This window comes from Ammospiza nelsoni, chromosome 6, assembly GCF_027579445.1.
Source record: "Ammospiza nelsoni isolate bAmmNel1 chromosome 6, bAmmNel1.pri, whole genome shotgun sequence".
Classification (NCBI taxonomy): domain Eukaryota; kingdom Metazoa; phylum Chordata; class Aves; order Passeriformes; family Passerellidae; genus Ammospiza; species Ammospiza nelsoni.
The window spans coordinates 8,206,089-8,228,145 of record NC_080638.1 but is presented as its reverse complement, the minus strand read 5'-3'; the positions used below and the strand labels follow the sequence as shown (position 1 = coordinate 8,228,145).

The 22,057-nt window shown below is 39.4% G+C and overlaps 1 protein-coding gene across 2 annotated transcripts in view; it reads left to right on the top strand.

Annotated features, from left to right (window-relative positions):
• Positions 1 to 22,057, top strand: part of NELL1 (neural EGFL like 1) — a 278,091-nt gene that overhangs the window by 241,353 nt on the left and 14,681 nt on the right. The window contains exon 16 of one of the 2 annotated variants that reach the window (XM_059474162.1): positions 15,465 to 15,605. The exons of the other annotated variant lie outside the window; for it this stretch is intronic. Coding sequence (XP_059330145.1) covers positions 15,465 to 15,605 — 141 coding nt within the window. The remainder of the gene's footprint in view (positions 1 to 15,464; positions 15,606 to 22,057) is intronic. 2 annotated transcript variants of the gene reach the window in all.

The following is a 22,057-nucleotide window of genomic DNA, read 5'->3' as shown; positions in this document are numbered from 1 at the left end:
CAGAGGGAGTCCTCTGTAGAGCTAAACCAAGAATGTTCTCTGCTCTCCCTCAGCTCTAGTCATGTGTTGGAACTATGAAGCAGAACTAAAAAATTAGGAGAATTATTATCAATAGTGTTATCAATATTATGATATTGGATTTATTTTTAACAGAATTTTCAAGACTGTTAATCTGAAGCCTGAAATTGACTTTCTTGTCTTTTTTTACAAATTTCTCCTCCTCCATAAAAGAATGCAGAACAATGAGTTATTTACACAAAGTGTGTGAGAAAGTTCGTTACAAGAATGTAAACATAAGAAGGCTTAGAAAAACTTAAAAAATCAGGGACACAGTTCTCCCCAGAGATCCAGGGCTGACCCATGTTCAGTTGAGCGTTCTGATTTCCCTTTCTGCACATCCCAGTGGAGCTGAACATGTGCCCTGTTCTAGAGCCCTGATGGGAAGGCAAATGGTCCCCCAGAGCTGGGAGGGGCTGGGAAGCAGTCTGTGCTCTGGGAGGGATCAGGAGCTGCTCCTGGTGCTGGGAAGCAGAGCCAGGACTCTGCTGTCCAGGGAGGGAATTGGGGATCCCGGTTTTTTGCCATCTTTTGGAAGTGCTTGTTTTGGAATGAGATCAGTAGGATTTGATATTAACCTGTGGAGACACAATTTACCAGGGGTAGGAGATCGTTCTGTGGACTTGTGCTGATGGGCATCTCATGGCAGGCTCCAGGCCAGCTCTTCTCAAAGCGCCATTTCTTGTCGTCTTGGTGTTTGGCTCAGGATGAGCATGTCCCTCAACTCTACTTTGATCAGAAGGCACCATTTCTTCTCTTCTTGGTGTTTGGCTCAGGATGAGCATGTCTCACAACTCTAATTTAATCAGAAGGCACCTGAGTGATCTTCTTTAGCCCTGTCATTGTTCCCCTGCACAGCATTCTCTGATGGACACACCAAATACCCCTCCCCTGGAAATGTCTGCATTTCAAAAGGTTGCTTTAGACTTTGTTTCCATCTTGCCTGATAAGAGGTCAGTAACAGTCATGTAATGGTTGGGGTAACTTCAGTGACATACCATCATGAGAAATTATAGCTGGGTAAACTAGTTTTAAAATATTATAGGTTACTAAGTAATTACTAAAATGCTTTGCACACAGACACACACATTTATATGTAAGTACATCAAAGCATTTCTTATTAGGGTTGCAGTGGAACAGTTTGACACCTCAGCTTTAATACAACAGAGCCAGGAGATGCTTTGATCCAAGTGCCAAACTGCACCTTTGCAACAAATGGGACATGCTTTGATGTAGTAAAAAAAAAAAAAAAAAAAAAAGGAATTTTCATTCAGAATTAAATTTTCTATCCTGACTTTTTGTATTTATTTTTTCTGACATGAGCTGTTTGGAAGGGATTGCATGTCCTTCCTGAAACTGCAGTCCATGGAGCTCAAATGTGGTTCTGTATCTGCACATCAGGATGGGAACTGCATTAGGGAAAATGGTACCTTTGCAATTGTTATGTCAAGGTGAATGCACAGCAGTTTGAAATCAGAAGCTGAACTGGTTTTCACCACCAGATGGTCTCTGGTATTGACACAGCCAGGGTTAGGTGTTTGGAAAACTTCTCTCTGGAAAATTCTGACTTTTAAAGTAGGTCTAATGTTTGTGGTCAAGGACACCTCTCTTTGTCCTTGCCTGTGTAACCATGTGTCAGGAAATAGCTGCTGTACATTGCTCCAGGGCTGGCAGAGATTGGAAAAGGGATTTCTTTGTACACTATCTATTATTTTGATGGCCTTTAATGGAGGAAGGAATTCTGTTTTTTTAATATTTTTAAAGCATCATAGTGAACTTGAAAAATAAAGACATAAATATTCAGTTCTTCCTAGGAAACCCAGTTCTCATTTAATATTTTCAGTATTCTAACAGAGCTAAAAGAGACGCCTTTGACTAAAAGCAATATAAATGAAGGAAAAGATTATAAAATATGAAAACTCTTAAAGTAGTTCAGAAGATTCTAGTCCCATCTTGGAAATGGAGGAATGTTCCATGTGTGCTTAGGCCAAAAACTCTGTTACATAGGTGTTAGTGGGAAAAAAAATGAATTCAAAGGAGGTGGTGAATGATCACTGGCAGGTGCAAAAAGCAAGAAACTTGATCAGGGTTTTGCCAGCAGAGCATGTGTGGGTTGTTTGACTTTGAAAGGGTAGGAGTACTTTTCTGGAATAGTCAAAGCAACCAAAAAAGAGCCAGCCTAGGACAAAGCTCAAAGCATGGTATGCAAAATGGCAGAGTTTGTGTTACTGAGTGTATGGAATACTCTTACTTGTGCTAACTTTTCTTTATATTGTCACGTGAACTTTTTATTCTATATCAGAATATAAAAAGGAAGGAAGAAAGCAGGAAGATATAAAAATGGGTAAAAGAAAAATAAAAAGCAGGCTTACCGTAAAATATATCTCCCTTAAAGCACTGTTAGAAACCCTGTTTTCATAGCTTTTAAACTGTTTCCTCTGTCCAAGGCTTCCCACTGGACCATTAAAGAGGCCAAAACAGCCCCATGGCTTACTCTCCATGCCCTGAAGATGAGCCTTTCAAATTTCTGTTCAGCCTTCTGGAAGTGCCTCCCGTGGGTGTGTGGAGCTGCTCCCCACAGCTGGTGAGCTCTGTGCGCTTGTTCCTGCTGCTCCTGCACAAGGAGGGCAGGACACCTCCAGGGGACACAGCTAAACTGGAACTGGGTGGTTTTCCACTCCTGCAGCTCTGAGTGAGCAGCTCTGGTTTGATGGGACCACAGGACATGAAATAACACCACGTAGACATGCAGCTCTTCCAAGGCGAAAAGAGAATTTTTAATTTCTGACTCCAACATTTATAGATTTCCAAAAGTGACAGTGGATTGGAGGGTGACAGCGCCACCTCTCCAATGACACTGGGCAAACCAACAGTTTATTAAATTTTTCTTCTTCTATGAAAGAATGCAAAACAACAAGTTATTTACATAAAGAGTGTAAGAAAGTTCATTACAAGAATGTAAAGCCTTCAAGAAGGCTTACAAAAACTTAAAAAATCAGAGTGACAATTTGCCCTCACTATGGACCCTGCTGGATGCAGCAGCTTGGTCCAGAGATCTGACACCCCAGCCAGTCTGAATTAGTCTGAGATTCTGACACCTTCTGACTCCAACATTTATAGATTTCCAAAAGTGACAGTGGATTGGAGGGTGACAGTGCCACCTCTCCAATGACACTGGGCAAACCAACAGTTTATTAAATTTTTCTTCTTCTGTGAAAGAATGCAAAACAACAAGTTATTTACATAAAGAGTGTAAGAAAGTTCGTTACAAGAATGTAAAGCCTTCAAGAAGGCTTACAAAAACTTAAAAAATCAGAGTGACAATTTGCCCTCACTATGGACCCTGCTGGATGCAGCAGCTTGGTCCAGAGATCTGACACCCCAGCCAGTCTGAATTAGTCTGAGATTCTGACACCTAATTTACATTTGCAGACCCTTCAGCACAGTTCACTGAGCCTTTCTCATGCAGATTCGTGCTTTGCCAGCTGAGCTAGAGTTGTTCTTACCTTGTTCTAATGAGAGAGCTCATGGCTGGCTGCCTTGAGGTAGCCAGCTAAACCTCTTGTTACAGGGAGTGGAGAGAAGTGGGGGTTTCTGAGCGTGATGCTTCTCCTGAGGAAGCATCTGAAGGAGGTGTTAGATGAATTATAGCCTGAAAGCAACCCAGCTCTTCATTGATGATTTGGTTTGGACTAAAATTATTCCTAAACCTGAAAATCTGTAAGACTAAATTTTCAGTTAGTGGAAAATAATGTAGTTTTACTAAGAAAGTATCCATAGGGGTATAATAAATGACCCCATCTTAAAGGAAAATACAAAATTGTTATTTTGACCAGATGTTACAGAAAATAAGATATACATCTAAACGACTGGTGAATTTTGGGGTAATATGTTCGATAACTGAAGGATAAGTAAAGGCATCTTCTTTTACTATATTTCATAAATTTGGGTGACAGTCTATAGGATTTCTAAGTTGGCACATTTTAAGAACCAAATAAAATGCACATCTCTCATTTTTCCTTTTCTCTGGTGTTTCACAGTCTGTGAAAAGCTTGTTTTGGAAAGCCAGATGTTTTATATTCTGCTTTGGTCGTCCCAGGTCCTTGCCAGTTGTATGCCACAAGCTTTACTGGTACTTAGTGCTCATCTCTTTCAGAGCCACCATTGTCCTAAGTCACTGTCAGGCAGTAAGCATCGTTTTTACTGGCTCTTGAGTGATTTAAATCTTACAGACTGAGACATATTAGGTGATTTCACGTGGCCCTAAGAGTGATTTGCACTGTCTGTTGCCATTTGTTAGCTGAGGTGGAATTTTCTACCGTGGAACCATTTCCCCTACAACCCTTTTCTTGCTCACATCCTCTGATGGTCGTGGCTGAGCCACCACTGCTGCTGTCCTTGTTCATGACATGAGTCACAGCTGTCACACTGCCTGGAGTAGCTCACCTCACCCAGTCTCTGCTCTGGATCTATTGTGCAGGATGGAGACCACACTCTCTGAAGAAAGATTCAATTAAGGACAGAAATCTAAAGGGACAGGATAAGTGCTCTGTTTACACTGACTTTTTTTCCCCCCCCTTGAATTTAGTCTTGCTCCTAAATGCATAAATATGCATAGGACAGCTGGGATTTTTTTAATGTTTCGGTATTCCCTGTGCTGCAGATCAACCTCATTTCACTGACAATGAAGCTCTGAAACACAGACTGTGCATATACTTATATCCATATATGAAATCTCTTTGTGAAATGATGGCATTGTGTATATTTATTCTTTCATCTACATACTGTCTGAAGTGTGTGCGAAGAGCTACTAAAGGGTTTTGTAGTATCAAAAATATTGGCTTGCAGATAAACAGAAATGCAGAGAAATTTTTTAAGATCGAATGTGCTGTTTTTGGGGTGTCCCATGGCAGGAAGGAAATGGTGAATCTGACCCATGTTCTCAGAAGGCTGATTTATTACTTTATGAACTTATATAAAAGAATACCATACTAAAGAATACTGAAGAATAGAGAAAGGATACTTACAGAAGGCTTAACAAGATAATAGTGAAAACTCGTGACTCTTTCCAGAGTCCCAACACAGCCTGACCATGATTGGTCATTAAGTCAAAACAATTCACATGTTGATAAACAATCTCCAACCACGTTCCAAAGCAGCAAAACACAGGAGTAGCAAATGAGATAAAATTGTTTTCCTTTTCTCTGAGGCATCTCAGCTTCCCCAGAGAGAAATCCTGAGCAAAGAGATTTTTCACAAAATATGATGGTGACAGTTAAACACAGGGACAGTTGTAATACCTGTGTTAGACCCCAAGTAGCTGTTGCTTCTAATCCCAAATTTATTTATCTAGCCAGATTCACCAAGGCTTTCCAGCCACCCCAAGCCCTCAAGCACTAATGTTGAGCCCATGTAGCTGTTTGAGATCCTGCAAAGTTCAAGGTAATCCTCCTAGTGCAGTAAAATCTCATGTTCCAGCTCTTGTAGATACATTTTTTGAGGACACTTCTTCTATAGGTTAGTGCATTTGAAGAGAGTAAATTATATTGTAGTCTTCAAATTGTAAAAACAACTGCTATGAGGAAGCCCTTCCTTTGGAAATGCTATTGAAAACCATTGAATTCAACTTAGGTATAATAAAACTTTGTTAATTTAATGAAATGAAGGGCACAAAATCAATTTGGATAAATGTGTAGTTTTAGTGTGTGGAGGTCTTATTCATGCAGCAAGCAGTGACTGTATCTTCATCGTGAATAATTAAACCCCTTTCAGATAGGCAAATAAATAGAGGCTTTTTATATTTTTCTTTTCCTAAAAAAAGATTGTGCTATTAAGAAGTATTTTGACATCCAAGGATGAAGGATAATGTAGAAGTGCAATTATTATTATTATTATTATTATTATTTATTTATTTATTTAATGAGTCCACTGGCTTTCCTTTTAAGATTTTCTACTTATTTCAGTTGCACATTTTTAATTGCTTAGAGAAATGATGTAGTCATATCTCAGAGTTGGTTTAATTAGAATTATTGATGTCTGAAGCAGCACCCAGGCTGGGGGAACTGGGGTCTGATCAAAGTCACAACTAATGGTTTAGTGAAGTTAAAAATTCAATCTGTAATTAACATTGAAAGAGAAAGCATATGCTTTCAAAAAGCATATACTAAGGAAAAAGTTACTTTTTATTTATTTGGAAATATTCATTACACTATTTAAAAAGAAGAGTAACAGTAATGACTGAGTGCTTCACCTGGAAGAAACACTGGATGCAACATTGTGCGTTTACAGACACTGATATACTTCTCTCTCCTTAATTAGCTTTAGAAGTGCATATGAAATAGGAAGTTCACCCTAAGAAAGATTCTAAGACTTCTGGAATTTTGAGTCTTCTTGGGGAAAATCTTTCTAGCTTGATTGAAAGTATATATAAGTGTTTACCATTTTTAAATGTATTACATTGAACACATAAGTTTAGCACTGGAACAAATTCTGATGTGAGGTGCAGAAGAAAACAGAAGACATTAAGCAGTCGGCATTGTAAAGTCTGCTTCAGCTCATTGACCCCTGAGGATGCACAGAACAGTTGAGCATCTGGGATGAATTCTCACCTTCCTTCTGAAGGTGCCAGTGGATATGTTGTGTTGGTTTAGTAAACTTCTGTAGATTTTTTTGCAACATGTTGACTCTGATTATGTAGTGAAGTGCAATGTGGCACTGCTGTGTTGTGAGTGCCCAGGACTAGGTGAGAGGTAAGAATTTGACTTCTTCTTCTCAGAAGGCTGATATATTACATTATGTTATATTAGATTAGATTAGATTATGAAAGGAGACATCAGAAAGCTAGAAAGGAATGAATAATAAAAACCCATGACTCCTCAGAGAGTCTGACACAGTTGGCTGTGATTGGTCATTATGAAAACACAATTCTCATGGAACCAATGAAAGAATCACCTACCACATCCCAAAGCAGCAAAACACAAGGAGAAGCAATCAGATAATTATTATTTACATTTTTCTTTGAGGCTTGTTAACTTCCCAGGAGAAGAAATCCTGGTGAAGGGATTTTTCAGGAAATATCACAGTGACATGGCACTGCCCAGGTTTAACTGGGAAAGAACACTTAGTTTCTAAGTGTTTCTAACACACTTTTTCTGTGTTTCTCAAACTTCCTGGGTTGTGCATGGAACTGATGACACCAAAGTGCTTTTTGTGACTGTGCCTGTGGTGTGATATGTTTGGGAACATGGGGAAATGGAACTGCGGGGAACACAAGGAGGTAGGCAAAGTGCTGCAAGAGTCTTGATTTCTCTTAAGCAGCTCTTTCAGGCTTCTGTAATTTGGTATCATTATGGGTTTTTTTTCTTCACCCTTCTTACTATCAGAAACAAATATATATATCTATTCCTAAGTGGCTGGGGATCTTCCTTTGATGAGAGCAGTTGCAATTCAGTGTGCTATATGGAAGATCCACCACAGATTTCATCTTTTTATGAAACTGTGTTCACACATTCTCCAAAAGTATGCATTTTTATCATTTGTACGTTATTGATCAGCCCTTCATGAACCATTTTCATCCCTAATTAAGGATGCAGAGAGCTTTACATTATTCTGCTTATGATTTCAAGAGCTCATTTTATACTGATTGTTTGGGGATTTGCTTCCTTGGGAGAATTTATTACTGTATGAATGAAAATGCTTTTCTGAAGCTGTTAATCAGTTCAAGATTTTAAAAAACTAATTGAGACTATTTCTCATTATTATTAAATTCTCAGGGGTGCTATAGGGTGTGCACACTATTATAATCTAAACCTGTAATTTGGATTTGCTTCGTGTGCCCTTTGGCACAATGGCATACATGGGAATTTCAAGGAGAATGACTGACATTTAGCCACCCCAGCCACAGTGAAGAAAATGTGCTCTTTATTATTTTCTCATCAGCTGCTGCCTCCTGTTAGCAGTGAAATTTTTTTACAAGTGCTGTTTTGATATAGTCATTTATAGAAGGGCTCAAACTAATCAAAAGAACCTCCTACCACTGTGCGCTCTTGGGCTGTGATATTATCTTCTCAATGAAGTGGGGGAGGACTCATCATGTGAGTTGTTCTAAAATTGGTTGAGGCAAATCACCAAAGAATTTATGGAAGGGAACATCTATTCTCTGTCATGGGATGTTCTAGATAAAATAATAGGCTATCTCTATCACTGATGTTATCACTATGTTCTATCACTGAACTTAGCATTTCAAGTGCTGGATGGAGTGATATATTGCTTATGCATTGTACCTAGAGATTGTGCATGATGTCTGATGGCACTGGGTAATAATGCTGAGGCTCATCCATGAAGCTTTTATACACAGAGCAGTGTCACCTGAATGATTCCTTTTGTGCAGTGCACTGGGTTGCAGGCAGTTGCTAAGTTGGGTGGAGGATGCTGTTTGTCAGTGTCCTCTTTTATAAGATGTTTCATTCATCTTTTTGTAGCTCTGATGAAACAATCTGCAGCTGCAGCCCGTGTAGTTCATCAGTTTTCATTCAAGTGAGCATTCTTTCTGAGGCAGAATCACAGGCTGAGGAATGGCTGAGGCTGGAAGGGACCTCTGGGAGTCACCTTGTCCAACCCCACTGCTCAGCTATGGGCACTTGGAGCCAGGATTACATCCAGATGTTGAGTATCCCCAAGGATGGAGACTGCACAGCCTCCCTGGGCAGCCCCACACTGCAGGGTGTTTATTTATGTTCCCATGGGGCTGTAGCCTCCCTGGGCAGCCCCACACTGCAGGGTGTTTATTTATGTCCACATGGGGCTGTAGCCTCCCTGGGCAGCCCCACACTGCAGGGTGTTTATTTATGTTCCCATGGGGCTGTAGCTTCCCTGGGCAGCCCCACACTGCAGGGTGTTTATTTATGTCCACATGGGGCTGTAGCCTCCCTGGGCAGCCCCACACTGCAGGGTGTTTATTTATGTTCCCATGGGCTGTAGCCTCCCTGGGCAGCCCCACACTGCAGGGTGTTTATTTATGTCCACATGGGGCTGTAGCCTCCCTGGGCAGCCCCACACTGCAGGGTGTTTCCTGATGCTCACATGGGCCTGTAGCCTGCTCTGCAGCCACGGGAACGGGACAAATGCCAGCTGGTCACTCTAGGTGTGGCCAGAGGTGACCACAAGTTCTGCCACTCCAGGTTCTCCTCGAAACCCCTGGGTAGTGGTGCCGTCTGCGGCGTGGGTGGCGCAGGCCAAAGCATACTCATTCCAGTTATGTCCTACATCACCCAGTAATCTTTAGATATGAGAAGAAAAAATTCTTTCAGCTCCATTCTTGTGAAGTGAGATGTATTTGAATGAACCAGGATCTTTCAGTTGCATACTCCAAGTGTGCTGCATACTTAGCATGGAAATCAATGAATATGAGGCTATGAGAGAGAGATGCACAAAAATTATAAAGACATCACCTTGGACTGTTTAAGTATATAAAGCACTAAAATGAATTTCCATAAATTCGATGTTATATATTAAAAGAATTAATCTTAAAAAATGCTGGTACAACTAGTCTGTGTTATTATTCTGATATTGGTTTAATTCCATTTATTCTTGGTGAGCTCATCATTCTGGATTTACACGTGAGTTTCAAATGATTAAAAATCTTTATACCAGTCCAAAATTACACAATAAAGCAAATTACAGCTGTTCTTTAATTATAAAGGATGGTGAGCGTACATTTCATCCCTGAAAGCCATATAGTACTATTAAACTGTTTGTGTGGGTTTGATTATTAATGAGTGTGAGTTTCATTCATTATCTTACAAATTAAAAATTTTATGGTTTACCACTGTATCCTCAAAATAGGAAAATGGACCAAAGCCTGTACCATTTATGCAGGGAAAACTATTCCTGCCTGAGAAGGAGCTGCAAAGGCCAATATAAATATAAAGCAATTAAAATCAGTCTGTGAAAACAGCCATGACTACTGAAGAGAGAGGAATATGTTATTTGGTGTTAATTGTTTGCCCAGAGTCTCCTAATGAGTTAAAATGAACTTAATTAAAAAGGAGGCTAAATGTCAAGGAAAAATTTCCTAAGCAGTTATTCCAAAGCTTGCTGCTGGCTTCAGGCAGAGGTGGGAGCAGTCTTTATCACCTGAGATACCTAAAGCTGTGACACTAAAAAGTGATGATTAAAAATGCCAGCAGATAGTTCTCAGACAGATGCCTTTCCTGTCCATCCTGGTTTTTAGTATCTCTGTTGTCTTAAGAATGAAGTGGCCCCATGAGGCTGAGCAACAGCCACCAGTCATTATTCAAATGTACTTAATTACAGAGTTATCTGTGTTCTCTAAGTTACCATTTGTTTAACAGCTAAATTGCAGTTCCAGCTGGATCCTTGCTATTCCAGGCACACCAGGTTGCAAACCTGTGACAAGGTCGGACTGTTTTAGCCTCTCTTCCTTGCACTGGCAACATCTAGCAGACTTTAAGGGTGGCTGCTGGTGCTGTATTTGTGCTTTGTATTATGCATATAACATTTGCATATGTTTAAAAATACAGGCAGGCCCCTCTTGTAGTGAGCTGTCAAAGCTAATACAGAGATTTAATGATATAAAAACTACACAGGATAAAAATAAAGGATAAAATTCAGTCTTTATAAAAGTTTATGTGAAACTGAAGAGGTAGGCAGATGGGAGGGTTTGTTGGAGTTTTTTAGAGAGCAAGAGATTTTTTCATCTGTTCTCATCCAAAGTAGTTGTCTTTGCTTTCAGGGTTTATTTGAAATAGTGGAATGAACCCTGTGCAGCAGGGACACTGTTTGCATAGAGCTGTCAGTGCCATCCCTTCCTTGCTATCTCTGTCTTGTGGAAGTGAGGCTTAGGCTGGAGTAGGAGATGAGAAGAGGCTGTGTTTTAAGTATAGCTAATGCCTCAGTTGTCTAGGTGCATTTTCTGGTGTTTTTATGTTGAAAAATACTATGATGTGGGAAACAAAGCTGAAATGCTCTGGAAGCAATGGAGTCAGCTTTCAAGGTAGAATTTTAATTCAGGAAGCCTGATACCTGTACGATCCTTTATTGTTAGTACACACTTTTCCTGCTTATAGGTCTCCTAGTCAGTGGAAACTAAAGATAAGGAATGTATATTTTTTGCATGAAAAAGAATACAGTAATGGTTTGATGAATAGACACTTTTACAGTAAAGCTCTTCTGTCTCATTGAAACTGTAGATTGCTGGCTGTTACATGACACTGAACAGGCTTCCTTTCAGTATTATCACACAGTGACTTAAATGTGGTGGGGCATTAGAAAAGATTGAATTATTTTAATTTTACTTTTTCACAGGGTTTTGAAGCCATTGTGTTTTATTTTGAGATAAATTATGCTATTTATCTTGTCTGCATAAATACCTATATGAATAATGCAAGAAGCTGCTAAAAGTAAAAATTACAGACCTGTCCTTAAAGGGCAGGATTAATATCTTGCAAGAGCTTATATGAAACCAACTGGTGCCTTTATTCTCCAATGCAAACATGTGCTATTTATGGGCATTTGCAGAGCCACTATAATGGAGTATTTCCAGATCCATTAACAGTTGTCCCCTAATGGCAGTCAAATGACTGAGTGGGGAAAAAGCAGGCAACAGGATGGCTTGTATGAGATCTCCTTTTACATGGATGTTATAACAAGGCTTGAATGAAAAAAACCTGCAAAAACATTGTCATGGTGGTAAAAGCAGCATGTCTTAGAGCAAGAAATGAAAAATACTACCCTTAATGGAAAGGTAGTGCAGATATTTAGCCAGAGACTGCAGAGGGAAATTTAGATTATGAAACTTTCCACTTCCCAAGGAAACATTAAATTGGTACTTTCTCATGAGCACTCTATTTTTGGCTATCTAGACACTAATGCAGACATGCAGAAAGCCCAGACAAAACTGCCCATCCTGCTGCCAGGAGCACTGAGGGCAAGCAACACCTGCAGCATGGCAGCACAGCCAAAAGATGCCCACCAGTTATTTCTTCTGGTCTGTGTGAAGTGACAGAATTTCTGATCAGATTTTAATGTGCTCCTTTGAAAAAGAATATAATTTCTACACTGTTCTCACTCACAGGTCAGAACTGTACACTTTCATCTCAGCTTAATATACCTTTAAGAAGAAAGTACATATAGCACATTCTGGTAAGCATCTTCACACACAAAACATACAAAAATAGTGTGTATTTCTAACTCAAATTCTATAGCAAAACACCAAACCAGACTTTTATCCTGAGGCAAATATGCAAATATGGTGCTAGAATCTAAAGATGGAAAAGCAATGATGAAGAGAAGTGAATTAATCTCTTATTCCCTGAACTGGCTCTTATCTCTATCAACATTTCTCTGTGCAGAAAAAATGCTCAAAAAAAGGGTTTTGAGGACTTAGGATGTCCAGCTGGAAATGGTCTATTAACTGAACTAAATAATGTCATGGTGTGTGACACACCATTTTATGAAGCTGTTATTTGCTTTTCCCTCTTGGTATTCTGAGCATCATAAATCTCAATTTCTAAAACATCCACAGTATTTTCCTATTCCCACTGACCCGTGTTTGTACACATGCTGCAAACAAGGATGATAGGAGAAGCTTGCAGAGCTCATCATGGTATTTCCAACCCTTTAAAAAGTGTTTATGTGCAAGGAACAGGAATGTGTTGGATAAGCAGAGATGCTGTTAAGGGTTTTCCTCGTTGATACAGCTCTTCATGCACGTTCCATCTCATGGTGCTGCTGCTGGTGTGCTCCCAAAGGAATCCTAACCTGCTGCAGAAGCAGAGGGAGAATTGATTCCCCATTCTCCTTTCTGCACCGTGCTCCCAGCCTGGATCCAGCATGCAGGAGAAGGCTGGGCTGGGGAGCAAGGAGGAGTGCTGAGCTTAACCTTGGTAGTGGTGAAGTAGAGCTTGAAGAGATTTTTCCTTGTTGCTTCCACACCAATGGTGTCTGAAAATCTGTCAGGGCAGATTTTCCCAAAAAGCCCACATAGCTTCTCTTGTCCTTTGCCCACTGCCCCCAGCCTGTGTAGGACAATGCTGGCATAGCCCCACTGCTTTAAGGAGATGAGTAAGTAAAGGAAGAACCTGTAAAACTGAAAGCAAGTCTTCTTTTCCTAGCTCTGCAGGTTGAAGAAATTGGTTAGTGTCTCCCTACAGATCAGGGAACAAAAGCTGGAACAGGTATGGTACTGCCACAGTAAAGTCATCTAGTCTGCAGGGAGTTCTGTGTATTATTTTACTTTTTGACCTAATGGCTCTTCTTCCACTGAGTGAAGTGCTGCCTTAGGAAAGTTTTGGTACGCTGGCAGACAGGCTTTCTGAAAAGCTGACTGCTAGTCAGTTAGTGTCCTTTGCCATGAGCCTAAATCGTACACTTTTGAAAGGGCTTAAGCTTAGAAATGAACTTCAGGAGCTCTCTATTAATTTTGTAAATTAAAAATGTAAGATTGAACAGATTGAAGCCCAGTACAGGACTGACACAAGAAAGCGGTCTTTAAACAGAAACATTCTCCAGTCCAACACTGGGAAAGAAAGGAAAGTAAGAGGAGGGATTCATTTGCTATTGACCTGCAGTAGCAAAGTCATTCACTTTCCAAATAGGATTAAACCTGTTTCATCAGCCATGACATGTGAAAAGATCATGGTTATAAATTCCATTTGCTGTAATGAATTGGAAGTGTCTGAGTTTGCAAGCAGCACTCACTGTTGATGGACAGCTACATTCGTGCAGTGTTTTAACACTAAAATTAGCTTCCACAAGGTACAAAGTACAGAAAAGGTGACAGCAGTGACAGATCTTAAAGCATTTAAAAATTGACTTTTTTGTTAGATGGGAGCTGAATAAAGCTAGAAATAAATAGTGTTTATGATCCTTTTATGTAGATAACTTGGTTCATGCTTGAGCGAGGGCAAACACGAATCTTGGAAAATGGCATTTTTTAGGTTTCTCAGCCCTATTTCAACAGGAATAAATATTGTTACTGAAATGAGGAAAAATCGAACTTCTCTATGGTATTGCTTGTAAGATGTAAGAAAATGGGATTGTGTTGAAGGGTACTTCATTCAAATCGATTTCCATGAACATCAACATGACTCCAGTGCATTCCATGAAACCATATTGGTGTATGTATTTTGGAAATGGAGATAGAAGCTACATTCTGTGGTTAGTTAATCACCTTAACTCAGTCTTGCATCAGGATCATGAGTCATTTGTCCTTTGATGCTTGTGGAGCTAAATGTTGTTTCCAAACCTATTTTCACCAAGTTTTTTTGGTTTTTTTATGCACATTTAAAGTGTGCCAGGAAAAAAATCTCAGTGGATGAAAGTGGGAATTATTTGGGAATAATTTGAGTCTCCTTTTAATTGATAAGTTACCCAGCTGAAAACTGTCCAAAATGAAAAAAAAAAAAAAAAGCTTGAGCTGAATAGAGGAATGAAAATATAATGGCTTCGTAAATTACCACAAGGTTAGCATATAATTAATTTGCTAATTTTAATTACAACCCTACAAAATGTGCTGAAAAATGCTCAAAGGGGAGAAGCAGCCAGGTGCCAGCCATGATTAGCCAAGGTTACTGGCAATTAAGAAATCTCTATTAAACGTGTTACAGAAATTTGAGAAACCCCTTTCTGAAAACATCCCATTTATTGAAACTCAGCAGGGTGTTCATCATGCTGGATCTTTCCATTGCTACAGACTTGCTGTTATTTGCCTCACTCTTTTCCAGCTAAATGTTTTATTGCAGCTGAAACGTGGACTGCTTTTTCTGTTTGTCACACGCTGTTACACTTGTACTGGGTATTTATTTGGATCACATAAACAAAAGAGATTAACCAGGGTTTGTGAAGTGGTCTGAGCACCTTCAATTCCAGAGAGCTGCCAATATCTCAGCTGAATGCTGGAAACACAAATCTTGAAAAAAATGCTTTTTCTTTCCAAGGTGTCCTGGCACATGCAGTTTGTAAAGCAGGAATATTGCTGAAACTGCCTTTTCAGTGGAAAGCCTGTTCTGCAGCACTTTAAATGCACAGACAAATGTAATTTCTGAGGTAAAAAAGCAAACAGAAATCCCCAACACCAAAAACCAAACAAGGAACAAAAATCTGCACGTTTGCTTTGCATTTTCAGCAAATCATGGTGTAAAAGGATGTCTTGTCTGTAACAGATTACATGATGTATTATTGTTATTTTTTATTGTTATTCTGTGAGTCACGCTTTAAATGTCTGTTGTTTGGAACTGTAATAAACCTTGATCCATCTATTAAAGGAAATCTTTAAAAAAAACAAAACTCCAAACCAATAAGATTTTTTTTTAAAAAAAAACAAACCTACAGTATTGGTGTCAAAGGAAATTAATTTCCCGGCTGGCTTGTGTTTTTCTCTGAGGCAGATATTGATGAGTGTGCAGAGGGGATCATTGCGTGTCACAGCCATTCTCGCTGTGTTAACCTCCCGGGGTGGTACCACTGTGAGTGCAGAAGCGGTTTCCATGACAATGGAAGCTATTCTCCTGCCGGGGAGTCCTGTGTGGGTAAGCATCCTCAGAGAGCCTTTCTTTTCATCCCTCTGCATGGCCTTCCCGAGGGACTGGGGCGTTCCTGAGCAGGGATCAGGAACCGAGGTGTCTGTCTGTCTGTCAGCACCCCCAGCGAGGAGGGGCATCCCCAGCCTGACCCACTGCTCTGCTCCCTTTATCAGAGCAAAGGGCTCGGAAACCTGGAGTAAAAGTGGCCTTGGGTCATAACTGCCCACAAAAGGGGAAGAGGTGGTTTCCAATTCAAGGTTTCAACCCAGTGATAGAAGAACCTATCTGTGGCATGTCTGTGTTGCTTTGGTTTGCTCGTTCTCCATTTTTCAGCATCTTCATCGTTAATTTTTTAGGATTATACAAATAACATCCAATTCTCTATGCACCATATTTGCAGAATAAGGTCCCAAGAGCATGAACAGAGAGGGATTTTTAATGAGTGCAGAGAGTTTGTAGTGTTTCTATGGGAGGACAAAGGATGGGGCTCCATGAGCAGTTAATGCTGGCTCCTGCAGTCTGTGTGCCCTCACTGGCTCTAGAGCAATAAAACCATGGTGAAAATGGTTTTATTGGTAATTTTTTATTGGTAATTCTGCCTTTCCCCTGCCTTACAGTTTCCCCATCTTTTCAGTTGTTTGCCTTATACATAATTTATTTCTGTTGTATTTAATCAGGTGAGTTTAAAACTCTTTAGAAGGGACCCCATTGTAACTTCTGTGAGGTAGAGATCAACTGGCTCCCAGTGTTACTGTGTCCTTTCTTTGGCATTTCAGTTACTTCATCTCCAGTCAAATTTATGAGATTTCTATTAAAGCTCTTTTCCTCCTTTTGTGTTTTTTCTTTTTATTTTTTTAATGCTGTAAATTTAATTTATCATGTCCATAACTTCAAAGGGTGTTTTCTATGATTATTATAGATTATGTTATATTAATTATATGTTATATAATTATATGATTATTATAGATTTAATTATAGATTTTTAAAAATCTATAATTAAAATGTAAAAATTGTAACAAAATACATAAATTTTCTTGTAAAAACATTACCATCTTTTATGAATTCTGGCTATTAGAAGTCCTTAAGGATAAGGTAGTGTCATAATTTAAAAATGCAGAGCAATGATAATGATTTTCAAAGCAATATTTTGTAGATTGTCCAGCTAAGTTAGCTTTTTACACATTGTCCTAAGCTGGTGGGGAGCTCAGTAAAATCACAGCAGTGAACTTCTTCAGAGGGTGTCTGTGTAAAAAATGGCAAATTTGACAGCATTTCAGGATTCCATAGATAAAATAGATGAAAGTCATGTATTTCTAAATGAATTCTCAAATGTTAAGAGTCCTCCTCTGGTTCATTTGAATGTTGTAAAATGAGTGATGAATGGAGCAATGTTGAAAACAGCTTCTTTGTGAGAAGTCAGAGCAACATGACATAACTTTCAGAAGGCCCTGAGGCAGCTGGGGGTCAGAGGCATTTTTATCATTTCTGGTGCTTGTACCACGCACATGGGGAGCCCCATCCCTCGTGTGCCTGGTTTGGGAAGCAGAAGATCAAGAGCCAGGCTGATGTCAGAAGACAGACAGACACGCAGGCAAGACTCTGGCTGACCCCAGGCAGGCTCAGCTCTGGAAAGGCCAGCTTTTCTTGCACTGAATCCCTTTTGAAGGGTTGGGCGCTGCAAAAAGCAGCCCCAGATGTGCTGATGGAGACTGGAGGAATAAGATGCCATGCAAACACACTGCCCTCATTTTCACCTGCGCAGCATGCTGGAAGTCTGTGAGGTGTTGTAAACAGAATGAGAAATTAGTGGGGTTATTTTAATGAAATAGCTTCTCTGAACCATCTGCTGCAGGGTACCAGTGAGGAAGTAAAATAAACCAGTTTGCCTCACCAGTATAATGAAATGAAATAATTTAAAAATTAATTGGAAGATTCTGTTAAGCCATATTGACAAATTTCAAACCCTGATGTTTATTTCAAAATGCAACTAAGAATTGGGTAAAACAGCAGAGAGAGAACACTGCACCTTCTAGCTAATATGTCACATTACAGAACTTGTTTGCATGGTGGAACATTTAGAGTCAGAACTGGTGTCTTTCACTCTGTTTCAGATAAAAGAGGGTTCATCTGCTTAGCAACAGTATTTTTTCCTGCTGTATTGTCTATTGAATTTGTGTACATGAGGTGGGTATGAGCCATAGGCTTTCAGTGTGTTTTGAAACATTTCTTCTTCCTCCCTGAAGGACAAACTTGGAGGACAATAAATAGACTAAAAACATACGAAACAAGATTAAACACCTTTCTACAGAATAATAACAACAAATATTACACAGAGTCTTAAATATCACAGGACAGTGGGAGGGAGTTGCTCTGACAGGCTGCCCAAAGCCCAGGCAGCCAGTTGCTTTTGTTGGATGCATTTCTGTACATTTTGGTTAACCCCTTTTCCCTCCATTTTATGTGGATGTTATGGAGCTGAGTCATTGCTTGCACTATCTCTGCAGTGCTTGCAAAACATTAAGAAAAATAGCATCTGCTTGGGAAGTGTGATACCTCAGTGCTTCTGAAAGCTAAATTCTCATTGACAAAGAGAAAACAGGGAAGTTTGTCTCCTGGTGAGGGACAATTGAGTAAATCAGCAGATGTGGCACAGAAGGTCATAATATTGTGCCAGAGCTTGGATAATAAGGATGTGTGGCTTAGCCAGGCCCCTTCAAGATTGGGAAAATTCTTTTATTGCTCAAAATATCAACCAAAGACAGCTTTTATCAGGGATGTCAGCTTCATATAGTGATGGTGAGTAGGCTCAAATTAAGAGAATGTAATTTGATTTCCCACAGTAGTGGTTTTGTGAGCCCTTGGTCTTTCACAATGCATTATTAAGAAAAACTGCTTGCAGACAAAAGACAATTGCTGTACAAAGTTGCTACCAAAGTTTGCCTGGCAATTAAAACCTGTAGGCTACAGCTGCTGTGTTGTTTGGTTGTTTTTGTTTTTTTTTTTTTAAATTTTGTAATAGGAGCTTGGCTGCAATCTGAAGTAAAGAAACAATAAAACTTCATAGAGAATGATGGGCTGTCATGTGATACAGCATTTGTGACTATCTATCCAAAGCAAATTATAGTTTTCAATCTCCATCTCTGAGTGAGATTCTTTCAGTCTGTAGAGTGCTGTTCAGACCCTGGAGTGCAGATTTACTGATTTTTCATGATGATTTGTGTTTCTTGGTCCCTGCACTGGGTCTTGCACTCACAGAAGGAACAACCACCAAGGCAGCAGGGCCTGTCAGGTTTTGTTTATTTTTTTTTTCTTTAGGAACCACTACAAATTTTGTAGGGAAGCTTAACATGGATCCTCCTCCCACCAAATCCCCATGGGATTCACCATTTATTCCAGCCTGAAAGGTAGCGTAACTAGAGCTCACTGCAGGGTGAGAGTTGCTGGTTTGGGGAAGGGAGAGCTGGGAAAAGGCAGGACTGAAGAGCTCATGAAAGGAAACCCCACAAGTATTAGTCCCCCACAAAAGCTGGGTGCAGCAGTGCTGGCAGGTCAGATCTGAATGGGCTTTAAATCTGTTCCTGAAGCTTTCATGTATTCCACGGTATGCTGCAGTGGGGTCTCTTATCTAGGTTAGAAAGTAAAAGCAAAGGAGGTTAGATTTTATTTTCCCCCTTTCTGTTTCACACCAAAAGGAAAAGACCCATCCCTGGAAAATCTTCCCATATGCCTGAGAATTACTTTCCTATCTGTTGGTAGGGAAGTGCTGTGGAGGCAGGAAGGTTTGCATGTGGTACAGAATATCCAAGGCCAAACAGAACCTGCTATTTCACAGCTTTCTTCTGTTCTGCTCATAGAATTTCTTAAAGCTCACAGTATCAGAGTTGGTGTCAGTGGATTTTATCCTGTAAAATAAAGGTTATCTTATTTACTTTCCATCTAGTAAATTCTAATTTTTGTATTCTGGCAGAAAATTGTGTTACATATCTTCACGGTAATTGTGTTTAGTCATTTCTGTATTTTTAGAAAGCTTTAGTAAATTCTTCATTCAGGATCTAATTTATTATGCGCTGTTCTTTAATAGACCATTATGTCTCTATAGAATAAAAGTACTATCATAAAATATCTTCTAGCTAACAATGAATCCATTTGGTGATAGTTTTTCAAGGACAACTCCAAATAACTTTGATTTAGAAAGAAGGCAAAACAATCATTAAGTGACAAGTTGTCTGTGAAAAATGATTTGTCAAAACAGAGTTTAGGTAACTTGTACATACATTGGTTTGGGAGCCCAGCTTACATTATTCACGTTAACAATATACTGTAATGGTTTAATGTACCATAACAGTTAAAATTAGCACATTAGTGTGGTTCTTTCTTCTGCAACAGCTTATCATGATGATACAGAACTCCACACTGCATGGCTTGCTTGCACACATTTATTAAGGTGCTGTGGAAAAGTCTTACAATTAAAACCTGGATAGCCTTGAAAAGTAAGAAATGAAGTAGCTGGGGATTGATTTCAAATTTCAGTGAAAGCAAGTTAATGAACTTGTGTTGATATGTACAGTCATGCTTGTCTTCTACCTGATTCAAATGCAGTGGCCGTGGGACCTCTCACAATATCTGAGGCAAATTAGTTCTCATTACAGCCAAAAAGGATGGAAAAGGAAATTGCATCTCAGGGGATTATTTGCTTCCATTTTGATTCTGTTTCCTTGCCTGCCCACATTACTGAGCTATCCATGTACTTTGGGAATATATTGGGAATGAGCACCTCTTGGGTGGTTTCCTTCTCTTTCTTTTTTCATCCACAAAATGTGACTGATTGCTAAAATGTGTAGGGTCACTTGTGGCTGTGCATTTGTTCATAGAAACACTGGCTGGAGAGTTTGAAGAGTGAAAATTTTGATCACTTCTGTGAGGTCTTGGCAGCAATCCCTTTGCTGCTGCTGTGTTGTTGATAGAAAATTGCGTAAAACTTTGCAGTACAAGCAAATTTCTCCTCAGTATGGGTGTTACCACTATACCCTCACCTCTCCTTGAGAAGGAACTGTCTGGAGAGGGTAAGGAAAGCTCTGCCACTTTTATTGGGGTTAATTAGTAGTTTTTGCCTTGGAGAATCTCAGTATATAATAAATAAAATTGCAAAATCCTATTTCAAGTGTGAAAATCAGATCATTTCCATGGGTTGACAGGATACATGAAAGAATTGATCCCTCCAGACATAAAGGCAGATGTTTTGGTCTTGTCCTTTATATATGAGGAAAGAATAAGGAGTCTCCTTGCTATTTCCAGTGTTCTTCAAAGTTGCTTGATTTATAAACTAATATTTTATCTCTTTCCTCCTTTGTGTTGGCATAATTGGAAATGAGATTTGTGTGCAGTTTTGCCTTGCCCATCTTTAAATATTCCAGTTTTGGGCCTGCATTTCCAAGCACAGGTGTGGGAAAGCAAATGAAATGTGATGGGACGTGGAGAATTTCAGCTAAGCAAGGATTTGAACACTACAAAAATAAGCTAAATGCAAAAGTCTCATCAAAGTTTTCACACTCACTAAATTATTGTTTTGGACAGCTGAACTAGGTTAACTTTTCAACACCTAAGTTGAAGAAGTTTTTCACTGATATTTGGTTTCACCAAGGTAGCTCAGACTCAGCATTTACAGTTAAGTCTGATGGAGATCATTTAAGAGTTCTTTGTAGAATCAAAGTAAATGCTGAAGAATAACCTAAGAATAACCATTGATTCCAATTGTTGAGTAGAAATTTCACACTAAGTACAAGTACTTTTTTTCATGCTTTGCATAGCCATCTACATGCTGATCTCACCCTCATATGGACATTTGATCTTCATTAAATAAAATACTTTCTGCACCTAACTGAGAACTAACCATGTGGGAGCATTTGGCTGGGCTCTTCTTCCTTCCCCATGCCCCCGGTCTGGTTTTAGGCTGAAGGAGAGACAGGGACAAAAACATGTCATGCTTGTAACTTTTTTCCCCCAAGTTATTAGGAACATTGTCTGTTTGTTCTGGCTTTAGGAAATGCAATCAACATCGACAAAAAAACTGCCAAAGGGATGTTCTCAAAAAGTTAGTTCTGTTAAAAGTTCTGCTGGAAATGAGTGCATGTCCAATCCAAACCTTTTATATCTGACTAATGGCTAAAACTTTTAAATAATAAATACCATAAAAAGAATAATAAACTATTATTTCAGAAAGAACCAAAAAGGTGCATAGCAATTAGGAATTTATGTTCATGCTTTGCTTGATTCTTCATCAAGAATCACCCATTTACCAGTTTGGGCTGCTCTTAATGGGGACATCCTTTTTATGTGTGCTGAATGGGGACCAGCAGCAGAGGTACATAAATGGGGTTCTCCCCTTCTGCATGCACATTAGAGATTAAGTTGGCTTTGTGTGAACAGGTCTGTACTACTGAAAACATGAATAATGTTAG